The sequence below is a fragment of the Parasteatoda tepidariorum genome, chromosome 1, assembly GCF_982258835.1.
Source record: "Parasteatoda tepidariorum strain Cologne lab strain chromosome 1, Ptep-v5.0, whole genome shotgun sequence".
In the NCBI taxonomy this organism is placed as follows: Eukaryota; Metazoa; Arthropoda; class Arachnida; order Araneae; family Theridiidae; genus Parasteatoda; species Parasteatoda tepidariorum.
The window spans coordinates 107,192,035-107,219,140 of NC_141755.1; the positions used below are offsets into that span (position 1 = coordinate 107,192,035).

The 27,106-nt window shown below is 32.0% G+C and overlaps 2 protein-coding genes across 8 annotated transcripts in view; one reads left to right on the plus strand and one right to left on the minus strand.

Annotated features, from left to right (window-relative positions):
• Nucleotides 1-17,127, minus strand: part of LOC107445373 (uncharacterized) — a 36,215-nt gene extending 19,088 nt beyond the window's left edge. The window contains exon 1 of one of the 2 annotated variants that reach the window (XM_071179355.1): nucleotides 16,961-17,127. The gene's annotated coding sequence lies outside the window, so the exon portion shown is untranslated. The remainder of the gene's footprint in view (nucleotides 1-16,960) is intronic. The other variant, XM_071179354.1, reaches the window with a different exon arrangement.
• The window catches only part of LOC107445372 (kinesin-like protein KIF28), a 72,021-nt gene that overhangs the window by 22,695 nt on the left and 22,220 nt on the right, over nucleotides 1-27,106 (plus strand). For all 6 annotated transcript variants that reach the window (XM_087150279.1, XM_071179348.2, XM_071179351.2 and 3 more), the window contains 8 exons: nucleotides 735-846; nucleotides 2,138-2,245; nucleotides 16,121-16,251; nucleotides 19,559-19,629; nucleotides 22,369-22,429; nucleotides 24,972-25,127; nucleotides 25,199-25,329; nucleotides 26,806-26,969. In XM_087150279.1, coding sequence (XP_087006405.1) covers nucleotides 735-846; nucleotides 2,138-2,245; nucleotides 16,121-16,251; nucleotides 19,559-19,629; nucleotides 22,369-22,429; nucleotides 24,972-25,127; nucleotides 25,199-25,329; nucleotides 26,806-26,969 — 934 coding nt within the window. The remainder of the gene's footprint in view (nucleotides 1-734; nucleotides 847-2,137; nucleotides 2,246-16,120; nucleotides 16,252-19,558; nucleotides 19,630-22,368; nucleotides 22,430-24,971; nucleotides 25,128-25,198; nucleotides 25,330-26,805; nucleotides 26,970-27,106) is intronic.

The window sequence follows — 27,106 nt, forward strand, 5'->3', positions numbered from 1 at the left end:
AAAGTGACAATAAAATATTTTAGAAATGTCCCCCATCAGGCGAAATCACACATTAAATTTGGAAAATGAAATATTCATACATAAAGACGCAATGAAAAAACGATGGATAGAACCTAAGCGAACTCTGTCGAAATATTTTTGATCTAAAAAGTAAAACTTTTATTTTATCATTTATTTTATTACAGTCGTTGAACAGCCGACAGACCCAATTTTTTGAGTTTACAACTACTAATGTTTCATAGCCTTGTAATTTTGAAACCAATCCAGAAGACAAGGGAACTCCTATATCAAGTATTGGGAGAAATTTGCTTTCGTGGAGGACTTCTTAATGGAACTAACTCGCATTTGCGTTATATGGAGAGGAAAACAGTGAAACCCTTCCACGGTTAGCCCGACGGCAAGAGGACTCTAACCCGATCTGTCTACCACTGAGATATTTTACGTCAGCACTTTGGTCAGTGCGAGCTAGAGGCGGAATTCGTATCGACTAACTATCGTTCGGATTCGAACCCCGTTCACCTCATTGGAGGACGAACGCTCTATACCCTAAGCAGTCGCCTTCAGAGTAAAAATTTGTGCCTTTTCATCTGAAGTCGTTGCTAGAATTTTATTTTAACTCAATCGTTATAAATTTTTGAAAGCCGTCAGTCTAGTTTAGGTCATCTAAAATATTTCTTTGCTATAAAAATATTAAAGTGCCTTCCTCAAAGTTCACTAATTTTTCTCCTTCGTAGCTGAAGGATTGAGCTCTGCCTTAGTCACAACTTACAAAGATATCGAAACACAACTGGATCTGGGGACCACAAATCGAAGCATAGCATCTACCAACATGAATGCCACAAGCAGGTAAACTCAGATATTTAAAGTGGTCATTTATTTAACTATATATAAAATTTTACCAGGGAAGGATTTTCCTATTATTGCTGTCAAAATTTGCGAACAGACGCTACGATCAAAGTATTATGCAACGATCTAAGTAAATGGAGTCTTTAGAAATCAATAAAATGTTTACTTTTCTAGAGCGTCATTCTATTTATTAGCTACATCGCTAAATAAAAAGAAATTTGACTTTAAATTGGCACACATTATACTTGTCAAATCCGCGTACACTGACAGAAAGTTTAATTAATTTGAAGTTAGTTCTACTACTAGCTTTTGAAATAATTCTACAATAATTGCTTGTAACCTTGTTGAGTACATTGATTTGACATTGATTTAGTTTGTTCAGATGTCTCTTCTGTATTTCTATACTTTTACTATGACAGATTTAAAAATTTTTTTTTCATGCTTCATGATTCTTCTTTCGAGTAAATTCCATAAAAGTAAATTCCATTTAGTTTAAGGTCGGTCTTCGTAAAGAAAGATTTGAGTTAACGTCTGGAGACTGATATAGCTTAAAGAAATGATTCAGCAGGTTTGAAGGCTAAAATGGCATCACAATATACGACACCTACGTAGATTCGCTACCCTGCTGAAAATAAAAATCCATACTCACTTCGAGCTTCTTGGTTCACGTGCTGAGATATTTTTTCAGTATGTTTACATAACCAATATTGTTCATTTTTAAATCAATAAATTCCAGATAACTAAGAACGATTCATTGACTATTAATGAGGAATATCAATCACTTTAAGGTGAAGATATCTTTCAACAAGGAAAAAAAAAAGAAGAAAACAAAAAGTAGCTTTATCCTTACAGTAGCTTTAATGTCAATTTTACGTATTTTCCTATATTTCTATAAATATTTACCATCTAAAGACGGCTGGTCCAGCAGTTGTACCCTAAGTTGTTTTTTGAAAAGTGTTTGATACATGGGATATCTATGGGATGTATACATGGGTTATGGTATCACATAAATCATATCTATATAATTTATGTGATACCATATTTCGTTTGCCTTCAATGTAACATATTTGTCTCAACATGACATAATATAACAAATCAAGTACTTTTATAACAAAAAACAACAACTTAGGATACAACTGTTGTACCAGTAGTTAAAGCAAATTAAAAGATGTTTGAAAGAAAGAATACCTTTCTATGTCTAGCTTTATGCTTAAATTTATACGACACCTTTTTCAAAAAAGTTGGATTCACTAATTATTATATTTATTGATATTTTTATTATTTCCGATAGCCGAGCACATACCATAGTCGGCATAACACTTGTTCAGAAATCAAGGAATATGAAAGGACAGGAAACAGCAAAGACGTCGATGGTGAATCTAGTAGATTTAGCTGGCAGGTAAGTAGATGGAGAACTTTGAATTGTAGATATAGAATAACGTGTAGATATAGAACTGATAAGTAGATGTATGTGTATATATCGAACTTATATAGAATGTAGACATAGAACTTAAATGTAGATATCGAAACACCCAGAAACAGAGAGAGAGAGAGAGGTCTAACCTTGCATATTTTTGTGTTTTTTTCTTCCTTTTTTTCTTCTTATTTGCTTTTGATTTAAAAGAAATAAAAATTTTGAAGAAAAATACTTAGAAAGTCTATACAATACTATAGCTCTTTTTTTTAAATACTAATTTACGCTTTTTTTTCGTAAGATTCAAGAATGAAAACGCTATGTAACAAAAGTTCTTGTAGAAAAAAATGCACGATACATATTAGTTTTAAGCAGAGCTAATGACGATGTAAAAATATGACGATGTATCGAAATAATCGCTGTACATATGCTTTCTTTTACTGAATAATAATATAATAAGTATGGTGTGACATTAGGTCACAGCCTAATTTATAAATATCCTGTTTTTTTTCTTAATCAATAATACTAATTCTTTTTAATTTTGTAATACATTCTTTTATTTTTCATCATCTTTCTTTAGCCCCTTAAGCGATAGCGCAATTTGGACATTCTCCCCCTAAAATTCCTTACCAGCTCCTTAAAAGAGCCCCTTTATTTCGAGAAGTTTCCACCCTTTTTTTTCTGAGAATTCCACTGGTCGTCGGCTTCTTTCATCTCCGCGTGTTTGTTGTGTTTCTCAACCGTAACTTTTAACGCTTAATCAATTTTTCGTCTCAACTCGTGATTTTTAGGTAATTTAACTTTAACTTGCACAACATGCACTACAACTTCAATTTTAAGTTTTTGTATCTTATAAAAAGGATGAGCGCGAAAGACGGATAGCTTTCGATAATTTGATGTCATATAATTTGCTGCCCTCCGCTTAACGGAGTTTTAACATTTTTTGCTCCCACCTCCCTAAGGTGGAGAAGCTTTTTTTTCTCGAAGATGGCTTCTCTGCGCCATCTTCATTTTGATGGTGGGCTTTGTTCGCTGAAAATATCTCAGCTATCGCCATGCTGTACTTTTCATTATCTCTGATGAATTGCTTACTGAAGAATTTTCCTTTTCCTGACAAATTGGATTAATACCTACTAAAGAATTTTCCTGATAAATCGGTTTTTAAATGCCTACTAAAGAACTCTCCTGATAAAATCTCCAGTTTTTTTTAAAGGATGATCCGCTGACCAACTACCGTCAGGGATGGAAATCCCCCACGGTCATTTTTCACTCCTGTTCCAGTCATCACTAGTTCCACATCCTTGGCATGGGCCATTCCTAAAATGATGTCGTGCCTCAACATGGTGATTTGTCTAGTTTGTTTTTCCTCCAATAAAACAATAGTGAATTTTTTTTCAAAAAAGAATTGGACTGATTCCTTTTTCACTAGCCAAAAAGTTTTTGTTTGTTTCATCCTAAACTCATCTCCGATCCAGGACTGGATATCTTTTTATGGATAAAAAGGTACGTGCTTTAAATATACTTGGTATCTTCTAGAACTGTTTTTGAAGAAGAAGAATTACTATTTTTCTGGGTTAGCCAAACTTCGTAAAATGTACAACTAACTATGTTTCACCCGGCCATTATTTTTTTAGTTTTTCTCTTTTCTAAATTGTTATTTTTTTGCAACTTTTTCATTCTTTCTATACCCAACCTTAACAGGGCATCTGGTGCCGTTCCGCTTTTCGGTTGGTGTATATAGTTTTTAACTATATTTATTTTGACCAGGGAACGTGTATTATTTCAAATTAAAATTTTTACTATGAGTAATGTAAGATATTATTATTCAATGTTTAATACATTTAATTTCAATAAATTTCTTTAAGTTTGGAGTAGGAAATGAATTGTTTATTTCAATAGTTTTTGATATTAGCCAAATAAACAATAATAAATTATGCAATGTAATCAAATTTTTTTAATACACTTCATGTTTTGATTAGTTCATTAATATCTTGTTTTGGTTATTTACTAATTTGTTTCATACAATAACCAAATAGATAATTTTTAAGTTGAGATAATAATAATTATTTGTCATAATTTCTGTAATTGAATATTACAATTGTTTTATAATAGTGATTAAAAATAACGATTTTGATTAGGATGATTAATATAAATATTTTTGATTAAATAATAAGTAGTAATTGAATAAGATTTGGTAAATAATTTTTCATATAACAATTTAAAAATAAGATTCCTTTTATTCTATAAAATTGATGTTTACATAAATTATTTGAAAAATAAAATTTTTTTCACAGCAATTGGTTAAAATGAATAATCATTATTTAATATTTGGTAAATTCTATGTGTACTAAAAATTTTGCTTCGTATGCTTTTGAAATAGGTCATGTTTAATAATTTAATTGATTATTTTGTTGAAAGGTTATTGAATTGATTTTTAATATGTATTGCCAATGTCTTACTCTCCTATATTGCTAAATTATTAGTGTTCTAATATATTATACTACAATTGATTGGTTTTTTAAAATGTTTGGGTATTTATTTGCACTTTGAAATAATTAATGACAATATTTTTTTCTAATGGTTGATATTTCTTGTTTATGCAAGTATATCGTTATATGATTAATTTGAAGGGTTACCTAATTTTTAATTGTGTTTTTCTTGATACTAAAATTTATTATATTTCAATATATTATTTTCATGAGGTTATCAAAAGGTTACAATTAGTAATAATACCTGTGTAATTGATACTTTTATTATTTAAATTTTTTTTCTCATTAGATGACCCCAATTCAAACCCGTAATAGGACGTATTCTAATCCAATAATTATGCCTGACAACGTAAATAACATAGAGGCCAATAGGCAAACCCCTAAATTCAATTTCAATAGTCCAGAATTTTCTGGAAATTCTCAGAATGTAGAGTGGTTCCTGAACCAAATTAAAGATCTAGTAAAATTAAATCAATTTGATAATCCAGCTGCATTATACTTATTAAAATCAAAATTGTCTGGGGCTGCTCTCACTTTTTTTCAGAATTCACCTGAATGTAGGGTGGTCACAAAGTTCGAGGATGCATGTCAGCTGCTTCAAAATTTTTTCAAACAAGAAGATTCTTCCTCGGCTGACTTGGCAAAATTTCAGGCAATCAGCCTTTTGCCCTCTGAAACTATCAAAAATTTAGAATATAGGATAGATTCTCTTGCCCATAAGGCATATAACTTTATAAATGACCAAACTGCTTTGTCTCGGATAAAAGCCATGCAGTTCTTATCTGCAATCCCTTTGCACCTTAAGGAGACTATTCTCATTGAGGGAATACAAGATTACCGCGAGATGGTCAAAAGGGCCAATCATATTGTGACAATTCAACAATCATTAGCTGGATCGGCTACTCCTTTAGTCGCAGCTCATGCGGTGACTCAGTGTGCTTCTGCTGCACCTGATCAGCTCACCTTAATTTCAAAACAACTTGAAATGTTGACAACAAAAATTGAGACTATGCAGTCTAATTGTAATTTATGTTCGAAACCCCACAGCACTAAATTATGTCCCCTTTTACTTCACCCTGTACAGAAACAGGATCGGGTTGGACATGAACAACCTCGCCCAACTCCAAACCTTCACTGTGTCTTCTGTAATAGGTCTGGGCATATCATGAGTGTGTGTCGAACGTATCTCAGACATTTAAGACAAAATTCATTCGGGCCATTGGCGATGCATTCTTTTCCGCCACAGTTCCCCATGGTTTCTCCCAGGTTCACTGCACCGCAGTATCCACCACCACCGATTCCTAGTCAAAATGAACAATTTAGACCGAGGGTTAATAATAATACTAATTATAGAGGTAACAATCCTTTAAACTCTCGCAGGAGGCAGTAGGGGATGGCCCTGTCTTCTCATCCACCAAACCATCCAAAATCTTTGATATAAATGAGTTTATGTCAAAATCGATGCATAATTCAAATGTTACTATTAGGGAATTTTTGACTAACTGTAACTATAAAGAAAACATTGAACACATAAATATTGTTTCACATGAAATTAATCTTCCTACAATTGCTTCTAACTTTAAAAATGTTAATGTAAATTTTCTACTCGATAGTGGGTCGTCAGTCTCATTATTGACATTAGATACTTTCAATGCAATTAGGGCTCATAATAAAGTAAAATTCTTATCAAGAAAAGTCCAAATAAGAACAGTTAATTCTCAGCTTCAATTTTCGGCGTGTGCTGAAATTTCCTTTAAAATCCATAATAATTTTTTTCGACATCAATTTTTTATTGCAGATATTAAGAGTGATACTTTTCAGGGAATTCTAGGTTTTGATTTTCTAAGAACACATAATGTTCTTATTAAATTCCAAGACGAGTTGGTGCAATTTAGTAATTTTTGTATTCCTTTAAATAATTTTGATAAGTTAGCTTCTAATCATACCAATAATGAACAGATTGATGTAGTTTTAAAAAATAAACTCACAATTGAGCCAGGCGAGACTGCCATTGCCCATTTAAGGATTAATTCTTTTGCTAATCAAACAAATAAAGAAGTGTATTTCACACCTACTTATAATTCAAAAATTAATATTCATCCTTCTCTTAATGTTGTTGACAATAATGTGTTTAATACAATAATCCAAAATAATTCTGATAACACTGTTCATTTAAATAAAGGCTTGAATATAGGTTATATTATTTGTAATTTTGTTGTCCAAAATAGTAATGATGGTAATAATGTAGATTTAAATGATTGTACTAATCTAGAACAGTGTAATTTAATTACTGCTTCTCAGGATATTTTAAATTTAAGAAAAGATGAACTAAAATCTACTGATTTTGATTTAGAACATTTAGACACTGATCAAAAATTAATTCTTCAAAACATTTTATTGGAAAATTTTGCTGCATTTTCTAAAACCATAAAAACTTTAGGATGTACTGATCGTGTGGTTCCCTCTTTAACATTGAAAAATGACAATGCAATAAAAACCTTACCATTTGAAATTCCATATGCTTTAAGGGATGACATTAAACAAGAATTAGATGAATTAGTGGAAGCCGGGATTATTCATAGGCATGTTAGCCATTGGGCTGCTCCACTAGTTTTAGTCAAAAAGAAAAACTCAGAGAATAGTCAAGGAAAACCTAAGTATCGGTTAGCTTTGGACTTAAGACTACTTAATGCAGTGGTAGAAAGCTCCACTTACCCTTTGCCTAAAATAAGCACGATAATTAATGAAATTTCTTCATATAAATTTTTCACAAAGTGTGATATTCGAGAAGCCTATAGGCAGGTTATGCTTCCTGAACACCTACAGGACATACTAACATTCACTACTCCTTTTGGATCCTTCGCTAATAGACGACTCGTTTTTGGCCTCAAAACGGCAGCGAGTACTTTCCAGGCTTTAGTAGACCTAATTATTGAGGAATTAAATACTGAGGGTATTAAAGGTATACATGCTTATCAAGACGATTTCCTAATCGGAGCAAATTCCTTTGAAGAAATGACTAATAGAATATCAGCGTTACTTAAAATTTTAACTAAATATAACTTAACTTTAGCTCCTAATAAATGTTCTTTCTTTAAAGATTCTGTTGAATATCTCGGGTTTGTAATTTCCCATAAGTGTATAACCCCTACTTCATCCAATATAGCCAAAATTACTTCATTTGCTACCCCTCGTAATGCCAAACAGGTTAAGAAGTTTATAGGTGTGTGTGGCTTTTATCGCCATTTAATTCCAAATTTCGCCCAATTAATTGCTGTGTTGACTAAAGTTGCTACAAAGCAATCTAAATTTAAATGGACTGGCGAACAACAGCGGGCATTTGATGCATTACAGAATGAATTTTTTTCGAAACCTTTTGTTCAATTACCAGATTTCAGTAAACCGTTTTTCCTAAATACTGATGCGAGCAAATTAGGCATTTCAGCAGTTTTGATGCAGGAGCATGAAGGATCTCTTCGCCCTGTCTCTTTTTTTAGTAAGGCTTTGTCCAAATCTGAGAAAAACTATCCCGCCATCAAATTGGAGCTTTATGCAATTTTTAAGGGTGTTACAGCATTTAAATCTTACCTCTATAATAGAAATTTTACAATTCTGAGTGATAGTAAACCCCTAAAACATTATCGCAAGGTTACATCACCTGCTGATATTATCACACGTTGGTTACTTGCTTTAAGTGAATATACTTTTGAGTTTGTACATATACCTGGTCATGAGAATGTGTTAGCCGACTGGTTTAGTCGTTCTCCTGATCCAAACTTTTGTCAACCTGCTTTAAATAGTAATGATTCTGAACTAATTTTACCTTTCACTGATATAAATGAAGACCATGTAATTCATGCTTTAACTAATAATGACTCCCCTCTTGAAATTTCTTTAGACACATTTAAATCGGAACAATATAAAGATCAAAATATTCAGGAAGTTATTTCTTTTTTAAACAATCCCACTTTAATTAATCAATCTAAGACTGAACATTTCTTTTTAAATGATGGTATATTAATGTATGCTACTGAGGTTTTTCCTCATAAACACAGAATTGTAGTTCCAAATTCATTAAAATCTAAAGTGTTAAATATTTGTCATGTTTCCCATTCTGGTATTCAAAAGACGTATGAGCTTGTGTCTAAAAGATATTTTTGGAAAAGTTGTTACAGTGATACCTGTAATTATGTTAAGTCTTGTGAATTATGTATTAAACATAAACAGTCTGCGAGCAAGCCTGCTCCTTTAAAATCAATGTGGCTACCTCAGAGGCCTGGACAATTTGTCTCAATGGACATTGTAGGACCCATTAAGAATTGTGGATATATTTTAACTTTCATAGATCATTTCTCTAGACATTTAATTTTAAACCAACTAGTCAATTTAACCACTGAGACTGTTTCTAAACATTTAATGAATTATATTACTCATTATGGTAGAATGTTATACCTATTAACAGATCTAGGCACTCAGTTTAAAGCTGAGGTTTTTGAATTAATCAATAAGAAGTTAGGCATAAAATTAGCCCATAGCAGTGCTGCTCATCCTCAAAGTAATGGAATGAGTGAACGCATTAATCAAGCTATTAAGTCTTCTGTTTTAACTTTACATGAGAAAGGTGTGTCATTTGCAACCAGCTTATTAATTCACCAAAATATATACAATGGTTCAATTCACTCTTCAACCAAATTCACCCCTAACTTACTTCATTTTGGTCGTAATTTGGCCTTAATTTTTGATTGTTTTGAAACTAGTGTTGAACCAATACATTTGGATAAATCTCACTATTTATTGGAGACCTTAAATGAGCTCAATATTGCATATGAAAATGCTTACCATAATTCTGAACGAGCACAAGTCAAACAAAATTCGAGACAAGGTGCGAAAGCAAAATTAAGATCACTAAATATTGGTGATATTGTCTACTTAAAACATACTAATGTGTTTAAACCTAAATTTGATGGTCCGTTTACTATTTTGTCAAAATTTAATGATGTGGATTATGTAATCCAACTGTTGGACAATACAAGGGCACCTAAACTAACTGTTCATATAGACCGTTTACGTCTATGTCCTCATAGGAGGCAAAATTTGCTTTTTCATCCCTCTTTGGATACCTCCCCTAGTGTAATTGATAGTGATATGACTCTCCCTAAGGCTTGTCCTTACAATTTAAGAAGTAAATAATTTTTCTAAATAAATTTTTGTTAAATGTAACATTGATATGTGTGATGGGTGTTATTTGGGTATCGGTGTATATGATGCTGGCCGTCATATCCGCGGAACATCGGGATCCTGTAGTACTTGTCAGGCAATACCAGTGATTTTTTTGGTTAAATTTTTTTGATATACAGTTCTTGTAACTAATTTTGTCAATAATTCTAACATTTTTAATTGAATGAGGTATTCAAATTGTGATATGGTTTGTATGGTGGATGATGGGCAGTGTCCTCCTTTTTGCGACTCTACAAACTTATAAGTATGGGTTCGTGTTTGTGGTTGTTCATGTCTAACTGATTGCAATTTTTTTAACAAATATTTCATGTTAATATTTGTATTTTTTTTAAATTACGTAAACACATAATTGTAATTAATTAATGACGTCTGATTATCGAATGCCAATTTTTTTTGTTTTTCGACCCTGTAGTTCTGTACAGTATTTTTTTTTCCTTTTCTAGTATGTCATAAGTCACTATTATTACATACAAAATTTTTTTGGATTTTTGCAGAGTGTGAATTCTCTTTGCATTAGTAATGTATACAAGTACACCTCATTGTACATCTCAAGGTGTCACAACGGTTGTTATGATTTTTTTATTGTTTTGTGTTATGTTGTTTTATACAAAATTGTTGATGCTGAGTTTGTTAATTGTATATTGTTCAGCAATTTTTGTTAGGTAATGCTTTTTGTAAGCAATGTGTCAAGGCCTTGTTTTGTGTTTGTTTTGTTTTTAGCAGTTTTTTTTGGTCAAAGTTCTGTGAGTCAATTTGTTGTTTTTTTAAGTGTTAATATTCCTTGCAGTTTTTGTTAAGTTTAATGTTTTGCCTAGGCTTTTCCTGTTACAACTAGTAAATTTAATTGCAATTTTTTTAAACTTTTTTTCAAGTCTAAAATTAATAATTTTTATGCACTTATTGCTCACTAATGACTTTGATTTGTTTCAGGTATACATTTTGATGTGTACTAATTTTTTTGTCGTTTTAACTCGGATTACTACTTATCAATCTTGTTTGATTGGTTTCAATTTTTTTTCTCAAAATTCACTTAATGGATTGATGTACAAAATGTTGTACAAAGTTTTTTTTCGTTTAAGCTCGGAGTATTGTCAGTCTACAATGGTAGCCTGATTTTTTTTCGTTTGTTTGCAATTTCTCAATTTTTTTTGTTCATACTAATTTCCAGCAAACAAATCAATTTCTTTTCAATTCCTTCTTACAAGGAATAATTTGAGTTAATGTCCTTTACCTCAAAACATTTGCTTTTCCACTATTACTAAGTGAGATTTTCTTTTTTGAATAATCAATTATCCATTTTACCTCCTTAATGTTATTTTCTTTGGAGAAGATTTTCTCAGTCTACTTCATGTAGCCTGAATTTTTTTATACGGGTGTTATTGCGCTTATAGGCATTCACATGCATCAAGGCATATGTTGTTTAAGTTTAATTTATAGTACATGTGTTGACGATTCTGTGTCAAAATGTTTGTTTTCATTTAGCAAACAATTAAGATTGTTTTGTGTTTTTTTTTTCGTCCATTTATCAAACAATTAACATTGTTTGGCCATCTCACTATTCAAGATGCAGCCATGTAAAGCTGCTTATATGTATGTGTTGTTATGTGTTACTAATTCTTTGTATGTCTTATGTTTGAGGCACAGCTTTTCTCATTTCAGACTCTTACTATCAAAAGTTTTGATATAGATTGTTATGTAAACATCTGACTATTTGTAAGTGGAATAGTGGTGAACTGGAGTTGCAGGCTGTTAGAACTTAATTTCATTTATAAATTTTTTTGGATTAATATTTTTTTGGCAAAAACAAAAAAAAAAAAAAAATTTTCTTCAAAAATTTTTTTTCTGCAGTGGGGGGTATAATGTGACATTAGGTCACAGCCTAATTCATAAATATCCTGTTTTTTTTCTTAATCAATAATACTAATTCTTTTTAATTTTGTAATACATTCTTTTATTTTTCATCATCTTTCTTTAGCCCCTTAAGCGATAGCGCAATTTGGACATTCTCCCCCTAAAATTCCTTACCAGCTCCTTAAAAGAGCCCCTTTATTTCGAGAAGTTTCCACCCTTTTTTTTCTGAGAATTCCACTGGTCGTCGGCTTCTTTCATCTTCGCGTGTTTGTTGTGTTTCTCAACCGTAACTTTTAACGCTTAATCAATTTTTCGTCTCAACTCGTGATTTTTAGGTAATTTAACTTTAACTTGCACAACATGCACTACAACTTCAATTTTAAGTTTTTGTATCTTATAAAAAGGATGAGCGCGAAAGACGGATAGCTTTCGATAATTTGATGTCATATAATTTGCTGCCCTCCGCTTAACGGAGTTTTAACATTTTTTGCTCCCACCTCCCTAAGGTGGAGAAGCTTTTTTTTCTCGAAGATGGCTTCTCTGCGCCATCTTCATTTTGATGGTGGGCTTTGTTCGCTGAAAATATCTCAGCTATCGCCATGCTGTACTTTTCATTATCTCTGATGAATTGCTTACTGAAGAATTTTCCTTTTCCTGACAAATTGGATTAATACCTACTAAAGAATTTTCCTGATAAATCGGTTTTTAAATGCCTACTAAAGAACTCTCCTGATAAAATCTCCAGTTTTTTTTAAAGGATGATCCGCTGACCAACTACCGTCAGGGATGGAAATCCCCCACGGTCATTTTTCACTCCTGTTCCAGTCATCACTAGTTCCACATCCTTGGCATGGGCCATTCCTAAAATGATGTCGTGCCTCAACATGGTGATTTGTCTAGTTTGTTTTTCCTCCAATAAAACAATAGTGAATTTTTTTTCAAAAAAGAATTGGACTGATTCCTTTTTCACTAGCCAAAAAGTTTTTGTTTGTTTCATCCTAAACTCATCTCCGATCCAGGACTGGATATCTTTTTATGGATAAAAAGGTACGTGCTTTAAATATACTTGGTATCTTCTAGAACTGTTTTTGAAGAAGAAGAATTACTATTTTTCTGGGTTAGCCAAACTTCGTAAAATGTACAACTAACTATGTTTCACCCGGCCATTATTTTTTTAGTTTTTCTCTTTTCTAAATTGTTATTTTTTTGCAACTTTTTCATTCTTTCTATACCCAACCTTAACAGGGCATATGGCATAAGTATTTCTTTCTGATTGTATTTGTAGGTATCAATATTTTTATTCGATAATAAAACTCAATTTTTTAAAATAAAAATTTAAGAGTATAAATAAACTGTAGTGAGCTATTTATTGCTTCTCTTGGCAACAATTTGTCAGACTTTTCGAAGCAAAAATTCGGCAAAAATTTATTTTATCCATAAATAAACTTAAGGCCGATATTGATCAAATAAAGAAAGGACATTTTTAACTGATATCCAATGTCATATCCTACCTAAAACGTGACTTAAAATGTGAGTTGGACACGACTTTTCCAGAAAAGCATATCTCCTTTGTAGTCAAATAGATATGCAATAGATATGTAGTCAAATATGTAGTCAAATAGATATTTCTAGACAAAATAGATAGTTCATAGGGTAAAGAAGTAAGCGCAAACAATGCATAATTGCATCATTATATTAATAATCTAAACTATCGAAATAATATTTTATTTACGCATTTAACGGAAAAAGTTTAAATTTTATTTTAAATAGTTTTTGAAATTTTGCAAATACATATCTTTTTTAATTTTGCAACTAAGAAATATCATAAATTTGACAGTTTTTAAAAATTTGCATCACATGAGAAGACATAAGTTTTTTCTCTCGGAGTTTTTAGTTTTTGTTTACACATTTAACGATAGGTGGAGTTTCGAGGATTGAACGGGTAAATCAATGAATCAATTAAAAATACCATCACAATTTTTCGAAATTTCATAATGAATAAAATCACATTAAATTGTTCAAGAAACTACCAACTGCAAGCAATAAAGAATAATTAAAAATCACCATTTTTCGAAATTTTTTATTGGGCGAAACCACATTAAAATATTTAGCAATATTGATTATCGGCTTCACTCACATGTCGCAATGCGGCATGTTTTGATGTGATTTATAATTATTTTTAATTTTTCATTGTTCATTGATTTACACGTTAACTTTCCAACACAACATCTGCCGTAAATGTTTGTTAATTAAAAACAAAAGCTCCTATAAAAAAAATTATGTACTGTTTCTTGAATTTTCTTAAAGGAAAAGGGAAATTTAAAAGAAAACTAATTTATTTGTTCTATTACGTGCAAAAAATAATAAAACTAGCAAAAAAAATATGCGTATCATTATTATCTTTTTAAATGACCATTTTTTGGTAAAAATAAAGCATTATATACTGCAAAAAAATTTCCTCCGCTTGAAACAAAAAATTCTTTGAGTGTTTTATTTAAAAGGATATCACTATGTTTTGAACTATTATATTAAATACGAATGCATATACTAATAAGCTAGCAAATTTTAAAAAACTTTCGTACTTGTTTTAGCGAAAAAAACATACATAAGAAATAGAATTCTACTTTTTCTCTTAGTTTGTTGTTCAAAACATGCGTGATATAATCATAAACATTCACGAAAAATTGTAAACAATTATTTTAAATATAACATGAGACATCGTGTTTAAAGTGGTACAAAATGTAAAATAAATCTGATTTTGAGTTAAGCGCATTTAAAGACTTAAAATAATCTGTTATCTCCTTGTACAAAAGTAGCTATGGCTTTGTTAGTAATTGAAGTACAAATGAAAATAAAATATTTTTAGAAATCTATGAGTAACCTTAACCTTTTTCCTGTTAGAAATATTAGAAAACCATTTGTTGAAGCTGTATGTAATATATGTCAAAGGACTAGAAATGAAAATATGACGTTTTTTTAAAATTTATAACAGTCGTTGAACAGCCGACCCAATTTTTTGGGTTACGGCTACTAATATTCAACTCTTCAGCCTAGTTATTTTGAACCCAATCTAGATGACAAGGGAACTCCTGGATCAAGTATTGGGAGAAATTTGCCTTTGTGGTGGATTTTTTTCAATGGCACTAACCCGTATTTGGCAGGCAGTCAGTCAACACAAGCTGTTGTCCGTGAGGCTAATAAAAAAAAAAAGAAAAAAAAAAACCTCAAGCTCGATCCACACAAACAAGAGAAGGCTTAACTGTCTATAAACGCACACACAATAAAAAACAGTAATCTATATCATGATCCGCCAAAACACTGCCTCAACTACTACTCATAAGAAAAATAGGTAAAACACGCAACACAACATAAACAAAACATACATACCACACAAGCCTCACCACTGACCCTGCTCCCAGTCCCTGGGGACAGACAGTGAGTCCGGAGCTTTTCAGCTACCCGTGATGGCCATTTATGTTAAATGTTAAAAAAAAAAAAATTATAATAATAAATAATAATAAAAAAAAATAAATAAATAAAAAAAATATTAAAAAAAAAAAAAATAATAATAATAATTTTTCCTGTGACGTGGCTAGCTATTTTATATTGTACTGTTATTGTCGATGTCCATTCTTTGTGGCTGTAATGTAACGCTGCTAGTTAATCTATGTAAAATTAAATTGTCGCTACTAGGCCGGGATAGCCTGGTCAGTGGGGTGCCGGGCCCATGTCCAAGAGTTCGTGGGTTCGGTCCCTGCTGGTCGAAGACTCCCCGTGTAGTAAATTGTGACTGATGCACGTTAAATCTGTCGAGTCTCAAAGTCCTCCATGTTCCCATAACAAATCAATACCTCTGGGGGTACCGATCCAGGAGTTTCCTTGTCTTCTGGATTGGTTCAAAATTACAGGGCTACGGCGTTGAACATTTGTAGTCGTAAACCCAAAAATTGGGTCGACTGTTCAACGGCGGTCATAAAATAAAATAAAATGGCACTAACCCGCATTTGCTGTACGTAGAGAGGGAAACCACGAGAACCTCCCACAGTTAACCTGACGGCAAGGGGACGCCAGCCCATTGTTCATCTACCACTGAGGATATTTTACGTCAGCACTGTGGTCGGTGCAAGCTGGATGCGGAATTCGCCGCTGGGATTGGAAACCCAATTCATCTCATTGGAAGGCGAACGCTTTATCCCCTGAGCCACCAAGGCTCGCAAACGTGACATTAATATATATATATTTTTTTGAATTTCGTGTTAAGTATATTTTCTTCTATTTGCAGTGAGAGAGCATCAGCAACAGGTGCCACAGGCGACAGGCTGAAAGAGAGTGCTGCCATCAACCAGTCCCTATCTTGTCTAGGAAACTGCATACATTCTTTGGCAGAGAGAGCAACGGGTCGAAACATAAGAGGTGAGAGAATTACCATTTCGTAATTAAACTACTTAACTGCTAGACTCCTGTTCGTTAGAACGGGAGGTCGAATCCAGCCGACGGAGGACTCCCAGTGTAGTAAATTGTGACTGGTGCACGTTAAATATTTTGTGTCACAAAGTCCTCCATAATCCCATAACAAATTATACCTCTGGGGGTACTGATAGTTCTCTAGTTTAGGCCAAACTGTGGATGAATTAATGGCCCTATAAACGGGTGTGACGTATGGATGTGTCAGAAGTCAAATTCGTGGCCATAGATGGCGCCACTGGAAAACAAGAACAATCGCAACTCCTCTGCCTTACTCGCCTACGACAACAACAACTACTTCAAAATAAAATGCACTTTTTAAAATATTCGATTTTCATTACATTTATTTTTTCGTTTTAAATTTTTTTAGGTATCTTTTGGGCTAAAAAAAGAAAGCGAAAATGTTTCTATTTTTGAAACTCTTAATAATGTAGAAATTATATATTCGTAAAAAATGTGAGGAATTTTCGGTGAATACTTTACTAAAGAAAATTTCACATATCTCTCTCTATACCTGCAAAAGTTCCGAATCAGGGGAGAGCCTTGCAGTTGTTACAAGTCTTGAAACCCACGCTGTGTTTTTAAAGCCAGCGACTACTACAAATTTAAAATTAATTTCAATCCATATAATGAAAAAGAGATTACTTGAAACGTATACTTACACTTGTAGTGGCAGATTACTCTAAACTTCCAGTATTCGGACAAAATTTTTCGATTCCAAAAAATCCTTCTTCCTCAACACCAGAAATTCAGAGACTGCGCGTCATATTCTGCGATAAACATCTGCTTTTTCAATCACTGTAAAATCTTAGATTTCACGATCTGAATCAATATTGACAACACACATTTTATTTTTCTATTAATTGATCCTCACTTATACGGTACTTTATACTTCAACACCGATATCTCTTTCTGTTGACATTGAATCAGTATACATTTTTTATTTTTACCTATTGTTATTTTATGTATACCAAAGCATATTTTGCGAGTCAGGGCTGCCCCATCCTGTTCAAGGCTGATGGGGACATTCCCTTTATTTAAATCTACCTGTCAGAAGACAACACAAATACGTATAAAATATAACTTTCTTTATTAAAATAACGATTTTTCCGTTGTTTCTGACACAATGAAAATTTGTTACATATTTCTTAGTAAGTAATATTATGTAAAACTTCGTTTTCGGAATATAAAATTAACGTTAGCAATCGTCAGAAGTGGCATGACATTTAGGCTTCGTATGACATCACCAAACGAGATTTTTAAAAAATATATTTACTTAAAATATCCTTTTTCCATCTTTCTAGTTATACAATGTGCTTTTCATATTTGTTATTTTGTGTTTGTGATGTTGTGAATTGAAGATTGTTTTTTTTATAACCTTCGTTGAACCGAATTTTCAGTTTACGACTACTAATTGTCAACTCCGTAATCTTGTAATTTTGAACCCAATATAGAAGACAAGGAAACTCCTGGATCAAGTATTGGGAGAAAATTGCCTTCCTGGAGGACTTTTTGATGGAACTAACTCGCATTTTTGTTACATAGAGAGGAAAACCACGAAACCCTTCCACAGTTAGCCTGACGGCAAGATGACTCTAACCCGATCTGTCTACCACTGAGATATTTTACGTCAGCACTTTGGTCAGTGCGAACTGGATGCGGAATCCGTATCGACCAGCCATCGCTGGAATTCGAACCCTGTTCACCTCATTGGAAGGTGAATGCTCGATCCCCTCACGGCTCTGAATTGAAGATTTTATAAATTTGGGGAAAAAACTTCACGAAAAACATTTTAGAAATATACCTCCCAATATTAAAAACTATGCACGATAAATAATATCAAACATTCAAAAAACTACTTTTCATTTATAAAAACAGAATAAATTTTTTTTGAAACATGAAAAACAGTTGACCCCCTCACTCAAATGGTTATGACAACTTGACACCTTGAAAAACTTTAGTGGGCAGCATCTAAGTGTAAAAATATAAATTTGTTTCATTCCTTATCGTTTTTTTTTATTTAACCAATACACCTTTCTAATCGAACAAAATATTTGTGAATTTTCCAGATTTGTTTTGAAGGTTGTGAACAAATAAGGTCATAAAGACAGTTGTTTTATTGTTTGCACAAACTTTGTTATTTTTTAAGAAATTTACACCAAAAAATATTAAATACTTCTACACGCATTCTAGTTTTTTTGGAACGCTTTTATAAACTCACTTTCTTGCGTCTGTGACAAAAAAAAATTTTTAAAATCAAAATTTCCTCCAGAATGGTTATCCGACTATCTAATTCATCTAGATTGGCTAATGTCCGTGCAAGTTTCAATCATTTCCTCAGAATTTATCATGATTCAAAATTTCGAAAAGTTTCTGACAAGCTAGCGTGCTCAAACCTTACAATCATAATTATCATTACAATCATAATTTATCCCAATATTACGTTCGTTTATCTTCACTCATAACTCTAACCATTTTCAAACCAACTAAAAGTCCCAAAGTGGACTGATCGTAAGAGACGGTTCCCACTAGATCACCGAAAACGAGCACCGATGACAGTGGTCTGTGAACGGGCAGGTGACCACTTTGATCAGTCTGCGAATGGACCGAAGGTGAGCCATATCAGTCATCATTAAACTGTTCTACCAGAAAATGCTCGATTTCGCGCTCAGGACGTCGAACTATCAAAGCGGGAGAGCAATCTCCTCTGCAGAGGATCGAAATTGTGTGGGCATGTCTATAAAAATGTTTCCTAAGCAGTCACCAACAGCCCATAGCAGCGGTAGTGCGTTGCATAATAAATAGTTTCTACTACTGACTAGCTAGTGTGCTTATATTCTAACTACGGCTCTATTCCGGATGATAATACAAGTTTGACTTAATGGTGCTATCAAATTTCATCGCTATTTTTTAGCCAGTTGAAATATCGGCTCTTCTTTTTTTCTTCAAAGAAACCTAAATGATAGACACAAAGTTTAACATAAAGAACATTAAATTAATATTAAAAAAATAATACTGAGTTTTTCGAGTAACCTAAAAAAGGGAAAATAATTTTATTTTTACCAAACCAGAAAATATTCGTCTCATCACATTTATCGCCACTGAAAATTCTCAAGAGACGTGCCCTATCTTTTTTCGTTTTTGGTACTAGACATTTATTTCCTTTTAATAAAGTAGGGAAATTTGTTAAAAAAATCAGGTTTTTCAAAATGCTTCGATATGACTCCTGCATGAACAGTTTCATGTTTTATTACAGTGCCATACAGGGATTCTGTACTAACGAGACTTTTGATGAATGCTCTTGGTGGCAACAGCAAAACAATAATGGTGAGTCTTAATTTTATGCCCCCTTTCTTTCTGTAAAAATACATCAGGCAATTTTTGAAAGAATTTTTAAGAGCTTTGCTGTCTTCTTCCTTTACTTTGTTAAATAGTTATATATTAGGTCACATGGCATTTTTATTTAATTTCACTGGGCATATTATTTTGAACCAAAATTTTAGTTAGAAATACTTTGTAAAATTGTGGTCACTTTTACTTTTCCTTATTGAAGCGATGCGCCTTACCTTTTATATTATTCAAAATATAAAGTGCTTGATTTAAAACCCGTGACGTAACCCTATTACAATTTGAATGGTTTATAGTTTTGTCAATAATAAGTGGGAACTTTTTATTTCATGACTCCTGGAGGTTTAAAAACTGAATCATTTATTTTATATGAAATTCTTTTAGTTTTAAGTTAATGAATTCCTTAAAATGAGTGGGTCCTAATATGTGTATAGTTAAAAAACTAGATATTTCACTAAGAATAAAGAATACAAAATCACAGTTTTCGAAGTGTTCTTTCAGAAACTTATTTTTAGTCTGTTGTATGATAAAAGCGGTCTTTGGCAAAGAATTTTTAATCACGAAATTTCTACAATTTTCAAAGAGCTCGAAATTATGAAAAGTATATAAATTTAAAAAAAAATGAACTCGACTTAAAATGGATGAAAAAAATCAGTTGAGAAGATTTTTGTTGCCAACTCCTTCACTAGTCAGAAAAGGCCAAAATTACGATGCCTCGATTGTGTTGAAATAGATTTCAGAGCGATTAAGTTGAGGGACTAGCAGACTACAAGTAAATAAATAATATATCATGAAGGAGTATTTTTTATTGGGATGTTTTAGCCCACCCTGGGTTGCCATATGGCAAAGAAAAGGTACACGCAGTTTAAATACTTCTAAAATAGCTGTTATTTGTAGAAAAAAGGTTACTATTTACAAACGATGTTATTTTTTGAAACGCTAAAGAACTGTTTTATTCATTCTCTAAGCTTATTTATTTTTTATTTTAACTTCTCATTGTTCATAAAACTTTACTCCTATATTTCTTCCGTCTGCCGGCCAGTTGGTCGATTGGACAGCGTGCCTGATTGTGAAGCCAATGGTTGCGGGTTCGAATCCCGCTCAGGACATGGATGTTTCTCTCTGGATGTTGTTCTCTGTTGTGTGAATGTGTCCCACCCAACAAACGGGTATTTGTGGAAGTGTGGCGTGGGTAATGTAGCTCGCCTCCGTGACTTAGGTTCACAGGTGCCCACTGGGTAACGTTAAATGAGCAACACTTCCGGTAGCTTCCGAGGGAAGAACGAACGATCAGTTCCTGTCGTTAGAAACTTTATTTTCTTTCCTCTATGCTTCCTCACAATGGTAAAACAGAGCAGATAATTTTATGCATCCATTATAATTACTTAAATAGTAATTATTTCCTCATTAACAGTCCACCTTTTTCAGTATAATAATTTTTAATAACTATTTAAGAACAGCAACATCGCTCAACAAGCCAAGAACCATATCGGGCTGTGCGCCATAAATGAAGAAGAATTTAAGTTCGATGGTATTAAGTGGTTGGATGGGTGTTACATACAATTAGATCTTTGACAAAATTTCATTATGATTTTCCATGAAAATATTTTCAAATAATATTTTCAAGAAGAAAAAGAATCCAATGACTCGTCAACAATTTAAACAATATATTTTCATGTTTTTTTAATTGTCTCTGCACAATAATCATTGTCTTCAAAGATTTGTTATATATTATCAGGTTAAAGTGATTTCAAAATGCCGTTAATGTGCGCTTTACCTAAATCTTGCTGATTAACTAGAATAATCCGTTGTAGAGCAGAATCAAAGGTTTTCCGTAATTTTCCTTCGTAATATCTGCCCATTAACGGTTTCCGCATCTTTAAGGTTCAAAAATTTGTTTTTCTCATTCTTTCAACTAATGTGTTGATTGGTTGATTATTATATATTATTTGGTTACAGTAATTTCAAAAAGCCGTTAATGTGCGCATTACTTAGATGTGCAGATTACCTAGAATAATCAGCTGAAGTGCGAAATTAAGAGTTTTCTGTAATTTACATTCGTAACTTACCTTTTCCGTAATTTACCTACGTGCATTAACGGTTTCCGTATCGTTGAAGTTCAAATATTTGTTTTTTTCCTTCTCTCAGTTAATGTATTGATTGGTTTATTGCATTCACTAACTTGATTCATTAGATAGTGCAAAATAAATAAAAGACATTTTGTTGATTTCGTTGTTTGTAATAATATTTCAAATCATTTGATTTTTTTTTTAAATTATAGTCTTTAAAGTGATTGATGATCAATTCTATCTTAATTTTTAAAGTGAATTGATGATCGATTCTATCTTCAAATGAGTTGATTGTTTGATAGTAGTAAGTTCATTATTTAGATTGTGTGAAATGAATAAATAAAAGTATGTTAACCTGAGCGTACCGAAGCGTTGTAGTTGTTACAGCAAAGACCTTATTTTTATTTTATACATTTTATAGAGTGCTTAATAGACTACGTGCAAATTATCTAGGTAGTTGGCGAATTACTTAAATAAATTAAGAAATTGAAACATTTTAATAAATTAAGAATCAGAAGCATTTTTGGCACTGTAACGGGTCCTGAAGCAAATCTGCCTGTCATTTAAATAATTTGTAGAATAACTTATTCCTGTATCGTGTATGTAACGCAATAAATATTTTGTTTACACTAATTATCTCTAATTTTAGATAGCTTGCATTAGTCCAGCTGATATAAACTACGAAGAGACACTTTCAACATTGCGTTACGGTAATTTTATTTATTTACTTATTTTGTTTTTAAATTTTTTCTGTACTTCATATTTTATTCTATATTTTTTAATTGCTTCAGTACTCTTACGATGAACTTTTGTACAGTTCATCGACTATCAGGCTTCTATAACACAGTAATGGAATTTTATCTCTACAGACCTCTTTATAGATGGACTTTAGCAAGATGGACTTTAGAAAAGATGGCAATTAAAAAGGTTTTTTTCCGACCTTCTGAAAGTAAATAATATATAAAAATAAATATATAAATTTAAAGCTTTGGGATTTTGAAAAGAACATTTTAAATTATACAGATTTAACTCTACGGTATGGGTAAGCTGAAAACATATTTTATTCTTCATTTGTAACAAGGAGACAGTATTTTTAAGAGTCTGACATTGGATATTTGAAATTTGTGATTTTATGAAACTTTCAGGATATTTTTTTACGTTACACTAGACACTTGTTTATTTTTTTTTTTATGTTTCAATTTTTATGAATCTTTTTAAAAGCTTTAGGTCAAAACTGAAGATTCACTGGAATTTTGAGAAAGTATTAATTTGAAGTATAATTAAATTTAGGAAAAGCATTAATGTTTACCTAATTATTGTTTTAAAAATGCTTCTGAATTAATGCCTAACTTGTCTGGATAGCATTGACAGAGGCATAAATATGTGAGTCAGAATTTGCTCGGTTTCTATAAGAAACTTAAATTACTTCTTAGCTATTAGGTATATTGACTAGAGTGGTTTTACTCAATTTAGCGTTAAATAAAAGTTACATCGAAACATTATATCATTTGTCTAGATAGCTAAGAGTGTATTTTGCCACGTTTTCTCCCTCAGTAAATTCTAAATAGAGACTAAATCTTTAGAGGGTGCTAACTTCAAACAATCATATTGCGCCTGAATCATATTTTTAAAAACAAAAAATTTACATTCTTCCGATAACTATTTCTATATTCTATTACTCAGTTTCGAGTCGCATAGTTTAGGGTCATATTGTATAAAAGTTGAATTAGTATAAATGGATACGGGAATTGATTGTGTTTCTGCTATATTTAAGACTTCTTTTCCAGCAAATTTCATACGCGTAGAGAAGGCCGTTAATAACCATAACAGTTGAGCAAAATTTCAGTTTCTTGTTTCTTCATGATTAATTTTTATGTCCCACACCACATAAATTTTATGGTGCACCAAACATATTTTCATTTTTTTGGTACTTCTCATTAATGCGTTTTCGCAGAAATATAAACATTTGTAGTTCACTCTTTGCACAGGTAGATTTTAAAAGCTTAATTTCAAAGATATTTGAATGAACTTTGACATTCAATGCAAAGGGACACTGAAGGAATTTCTATTTTAATAGTTAGTGGGGAAGTAGTAAAACACAAACAAATAGTCAATGCGGTGGTTCACTTTTACATTTTTTTGTAAATAGATGAGTTTCTCTCGCATTTCCAGAGGATCTTCTGTTTCAGCCCTCCAAAACCATGACAAAAAAAAATTTTCTCTCGAAAATGAAAAAAAGCTTGTTAATAGTTATTCAAAAAGGACATAAAACAGAAAATTTCCACATAATTCAAAATGACAAGTATCTAGTTAAATAACTCTTTAAACTCTTTCTCCCCCTCAACTTAGACCAGGTAACAAATACACGCGAAATTTAGGCTTAGAGTTCTTTTTGCGTGAAAAAAATCAATTTCCTGGTGTAAAATGTGATACTTTTTAACCCTAAATAACAAAATCTATTTTAAGGTAATGCACTTTTTCGTTCACTGTGTCTACTGAATAAAACAAACACTTTATCAATCATATGTGGGACATTCCACAATTCCACCTAGAAATTCAGAGGGGTCACATAGGGCCCTGAATCTTTGGTAGACATCAAAAACTCACCTGGCATCTCTGAGTTCGACCAGGAATCGTTTTTACGTCGTTGTAAAATGTGCAATGACATCAGTAGATGCAATTTCTTACTATAGATCAATAGTAAGATAAATCAATTTATTTACAAATAAATAACATTATTTAATTCCCATGTTTAACTGTTCTAAGCAACTACCTTGTTATTACACCACGGCCGCTATGCAAGATCGTACTCAAATAGGAAGAAAGACAGGGACAATTGCCCAGGGATTGTTGAGGGCCCAGCTGGAATTCCATACAAAAAGTGAAATACTTAAATTTTATTTTTATTTAGAGATAGATTTTTTTATACATATTTATGTATGTTTGCAGTGTTTTACAATTGTAGGGAAAAACGTCTTCCCATTTAGTACAGATTAATAAAAATATAAACCATCAAACATTTAGTTTTAATCAAAATGTGTACAAAATTGAAAATAATATTTTAGCATATTTATGATAAATCAAGAATCAAAGATAAGTCATTTCTCAAAAGTCTTTTTCTGTTTTGAGGAATGGGCCCATCAAAGAATTTTGTCTCAGGCATGTAAATCCAGCCTTGCTGTTATAAAAGAAATTTTTTTTTTGCTGAAGCACAAAAAAGGTAAATTGATCATGAGATGTGTCTGTTTGCAGCGGATCGTGCAAAGCAGATCAAAACTCTTGCTACTGTAAATGAGGATCCGACAGAAATTTTGATTCGGGAGCTGAGAGCAGAGAACGAGAAATTGAGAAAAATGATTGAAAAAGGCGTCATGAATGTTCCCATCAAGCCAGGAATGACAGATGACGGTATGCGATCTCATTTCTTCCAGTCTTTTAAAAAGAATTTATGTTTTAATTATTTATTCTTCTAATGGCAGAGGTGATACGCCAACGAAATAAGTGGGAAGAGGAAATGAAAGCAGCTATGGCGGAAAATGAAAGAGAACTTCAACAGATTAGACAGTCATACGAAGAAAAGCTGAAACTGGCTCGTCTGGCACAAAAAGCTGTAAGTTACTGCATAGATGATACCAATACATATCCTTTTAACAAGGTAGTTTAATAGCTTTCTGAGATAGCAAAATGTTGGTATCGTTACCAACTTACAAAACAGGGACGGATATACCCAAGTCTAAATTCTTGATGATCCCATCTAAAAATTTTGATGGTTTATGTTGGTTTCAGTACGATTCATGATGGTCCAACATCACTTGAAGGTTACCATCCTTCTACATTTTTCATTCCATGATGGAAAATGATACTTTATTACTAGGATGGTTAACCATCAAACGAAGTTTGATTCTCATTGACCGACAATCCATGATGGTTTCATCTATACATTTCCATGATTCTGTAATGAGAATTCTTGTTGGTTCTGATGAATATACCATGAAAGAAATTTTTTTTTAATGTTAGACCATCATAAATGAGTCCGAATTCCTACATTGATCGTTCATACATTTGATTTCCAAGATACTATGATGGAAATTTGTGATGGTCTATAAGGGTACAACAATGCATTTTCATAATGGTTTAATAATAATTCTTGTTGAGTTGATTCAGCAGGAATATACCATTAAAACCTTTTTCTAAGGTTGGCATATCATAAATCAGTCCGAATTTCTACATTGGGATGATGATGGCTCATGATTATTCCAACATTTGACTTCTAGGAAACTATGATGAAAATTTCTGATGATTCAACATGAATGAACCATCAAAATAAGTTGCTATTCTTATGTTGGACCATCAAAAATCAGTGCGAATTCCTACATTGAAGTGATGGTTACTTATGTTGGTTACCATCAAAAAATTTAACGGTTTACGATGGTTGCCACCAAGATTATGTTGGTCCATCAATGGAAAACCATCAGAAATTTTGAATTGGGTAGTCACGATCTTTATCAGACAACTGAAAACTCTTTGAGTTCAAAAATAAAAAAAGTTTAATTACGAGGAAGAAATTTTTTTTTTACCGTTAGTAGAAAGTTTAGAAATTAAGAATCTAAAATAAAGATAACTTTTAATGAGAATAATTGTTCATTGTTAAATACGTTTTTTCTTTTTTGAAAAATATTTCCTAACTTAAAAACACTTTTATTCACTATCACTTCAGCAAAATTACTTTGAATAAACCACTACACAGTTTGAAAAACTTTCTGAGCTTAACTGAAATTTTTGCGGAAAATAAATTTGAATTCCATCTTCACAAATTACATTCGCAGATATAATAACAACTTTTAATGATTCCCTCATTATTTACCTATCTTAATTTTAATAATTATTTATTGTTTTAATATAACTTGTTAAACATATAAACTATTAATAATAAATATGAGTAAGCAAAGACTTCTTCTGGATCAACTTTTCTGAGATTAAAAAATGAACGAAGATAATTATAATCAAAGTAACGAGTTTGAAAGGTGTTATACACTGTTTCTTGCTTGTTTCCTCAACCCTGTTTAAACTTATTCTTTCAAAAAAGGACATGGAACGCACGAGGTTGGAAGATTTGAAGAGACAACACCCGCACTTGTCAAATTTGAACTTTGACCTTCAATTGTCTGGAAAGATAGTTCACATACTGTACAAAGGAGCCAACACCATCGGCAAAGAAGACAACGCTAACATACTCATTTTAGGACCAAGGTAATTAACATAATTACTTTAATTGAAAACATGTTATATACGTAGATATCATATCGCTCATGGGCTGCAATAGCGACACAACTCAAAAAATCAAGTTTTGAGATAGTGGGTTTAAAGTTTTCATTGCTAAGCAAAAT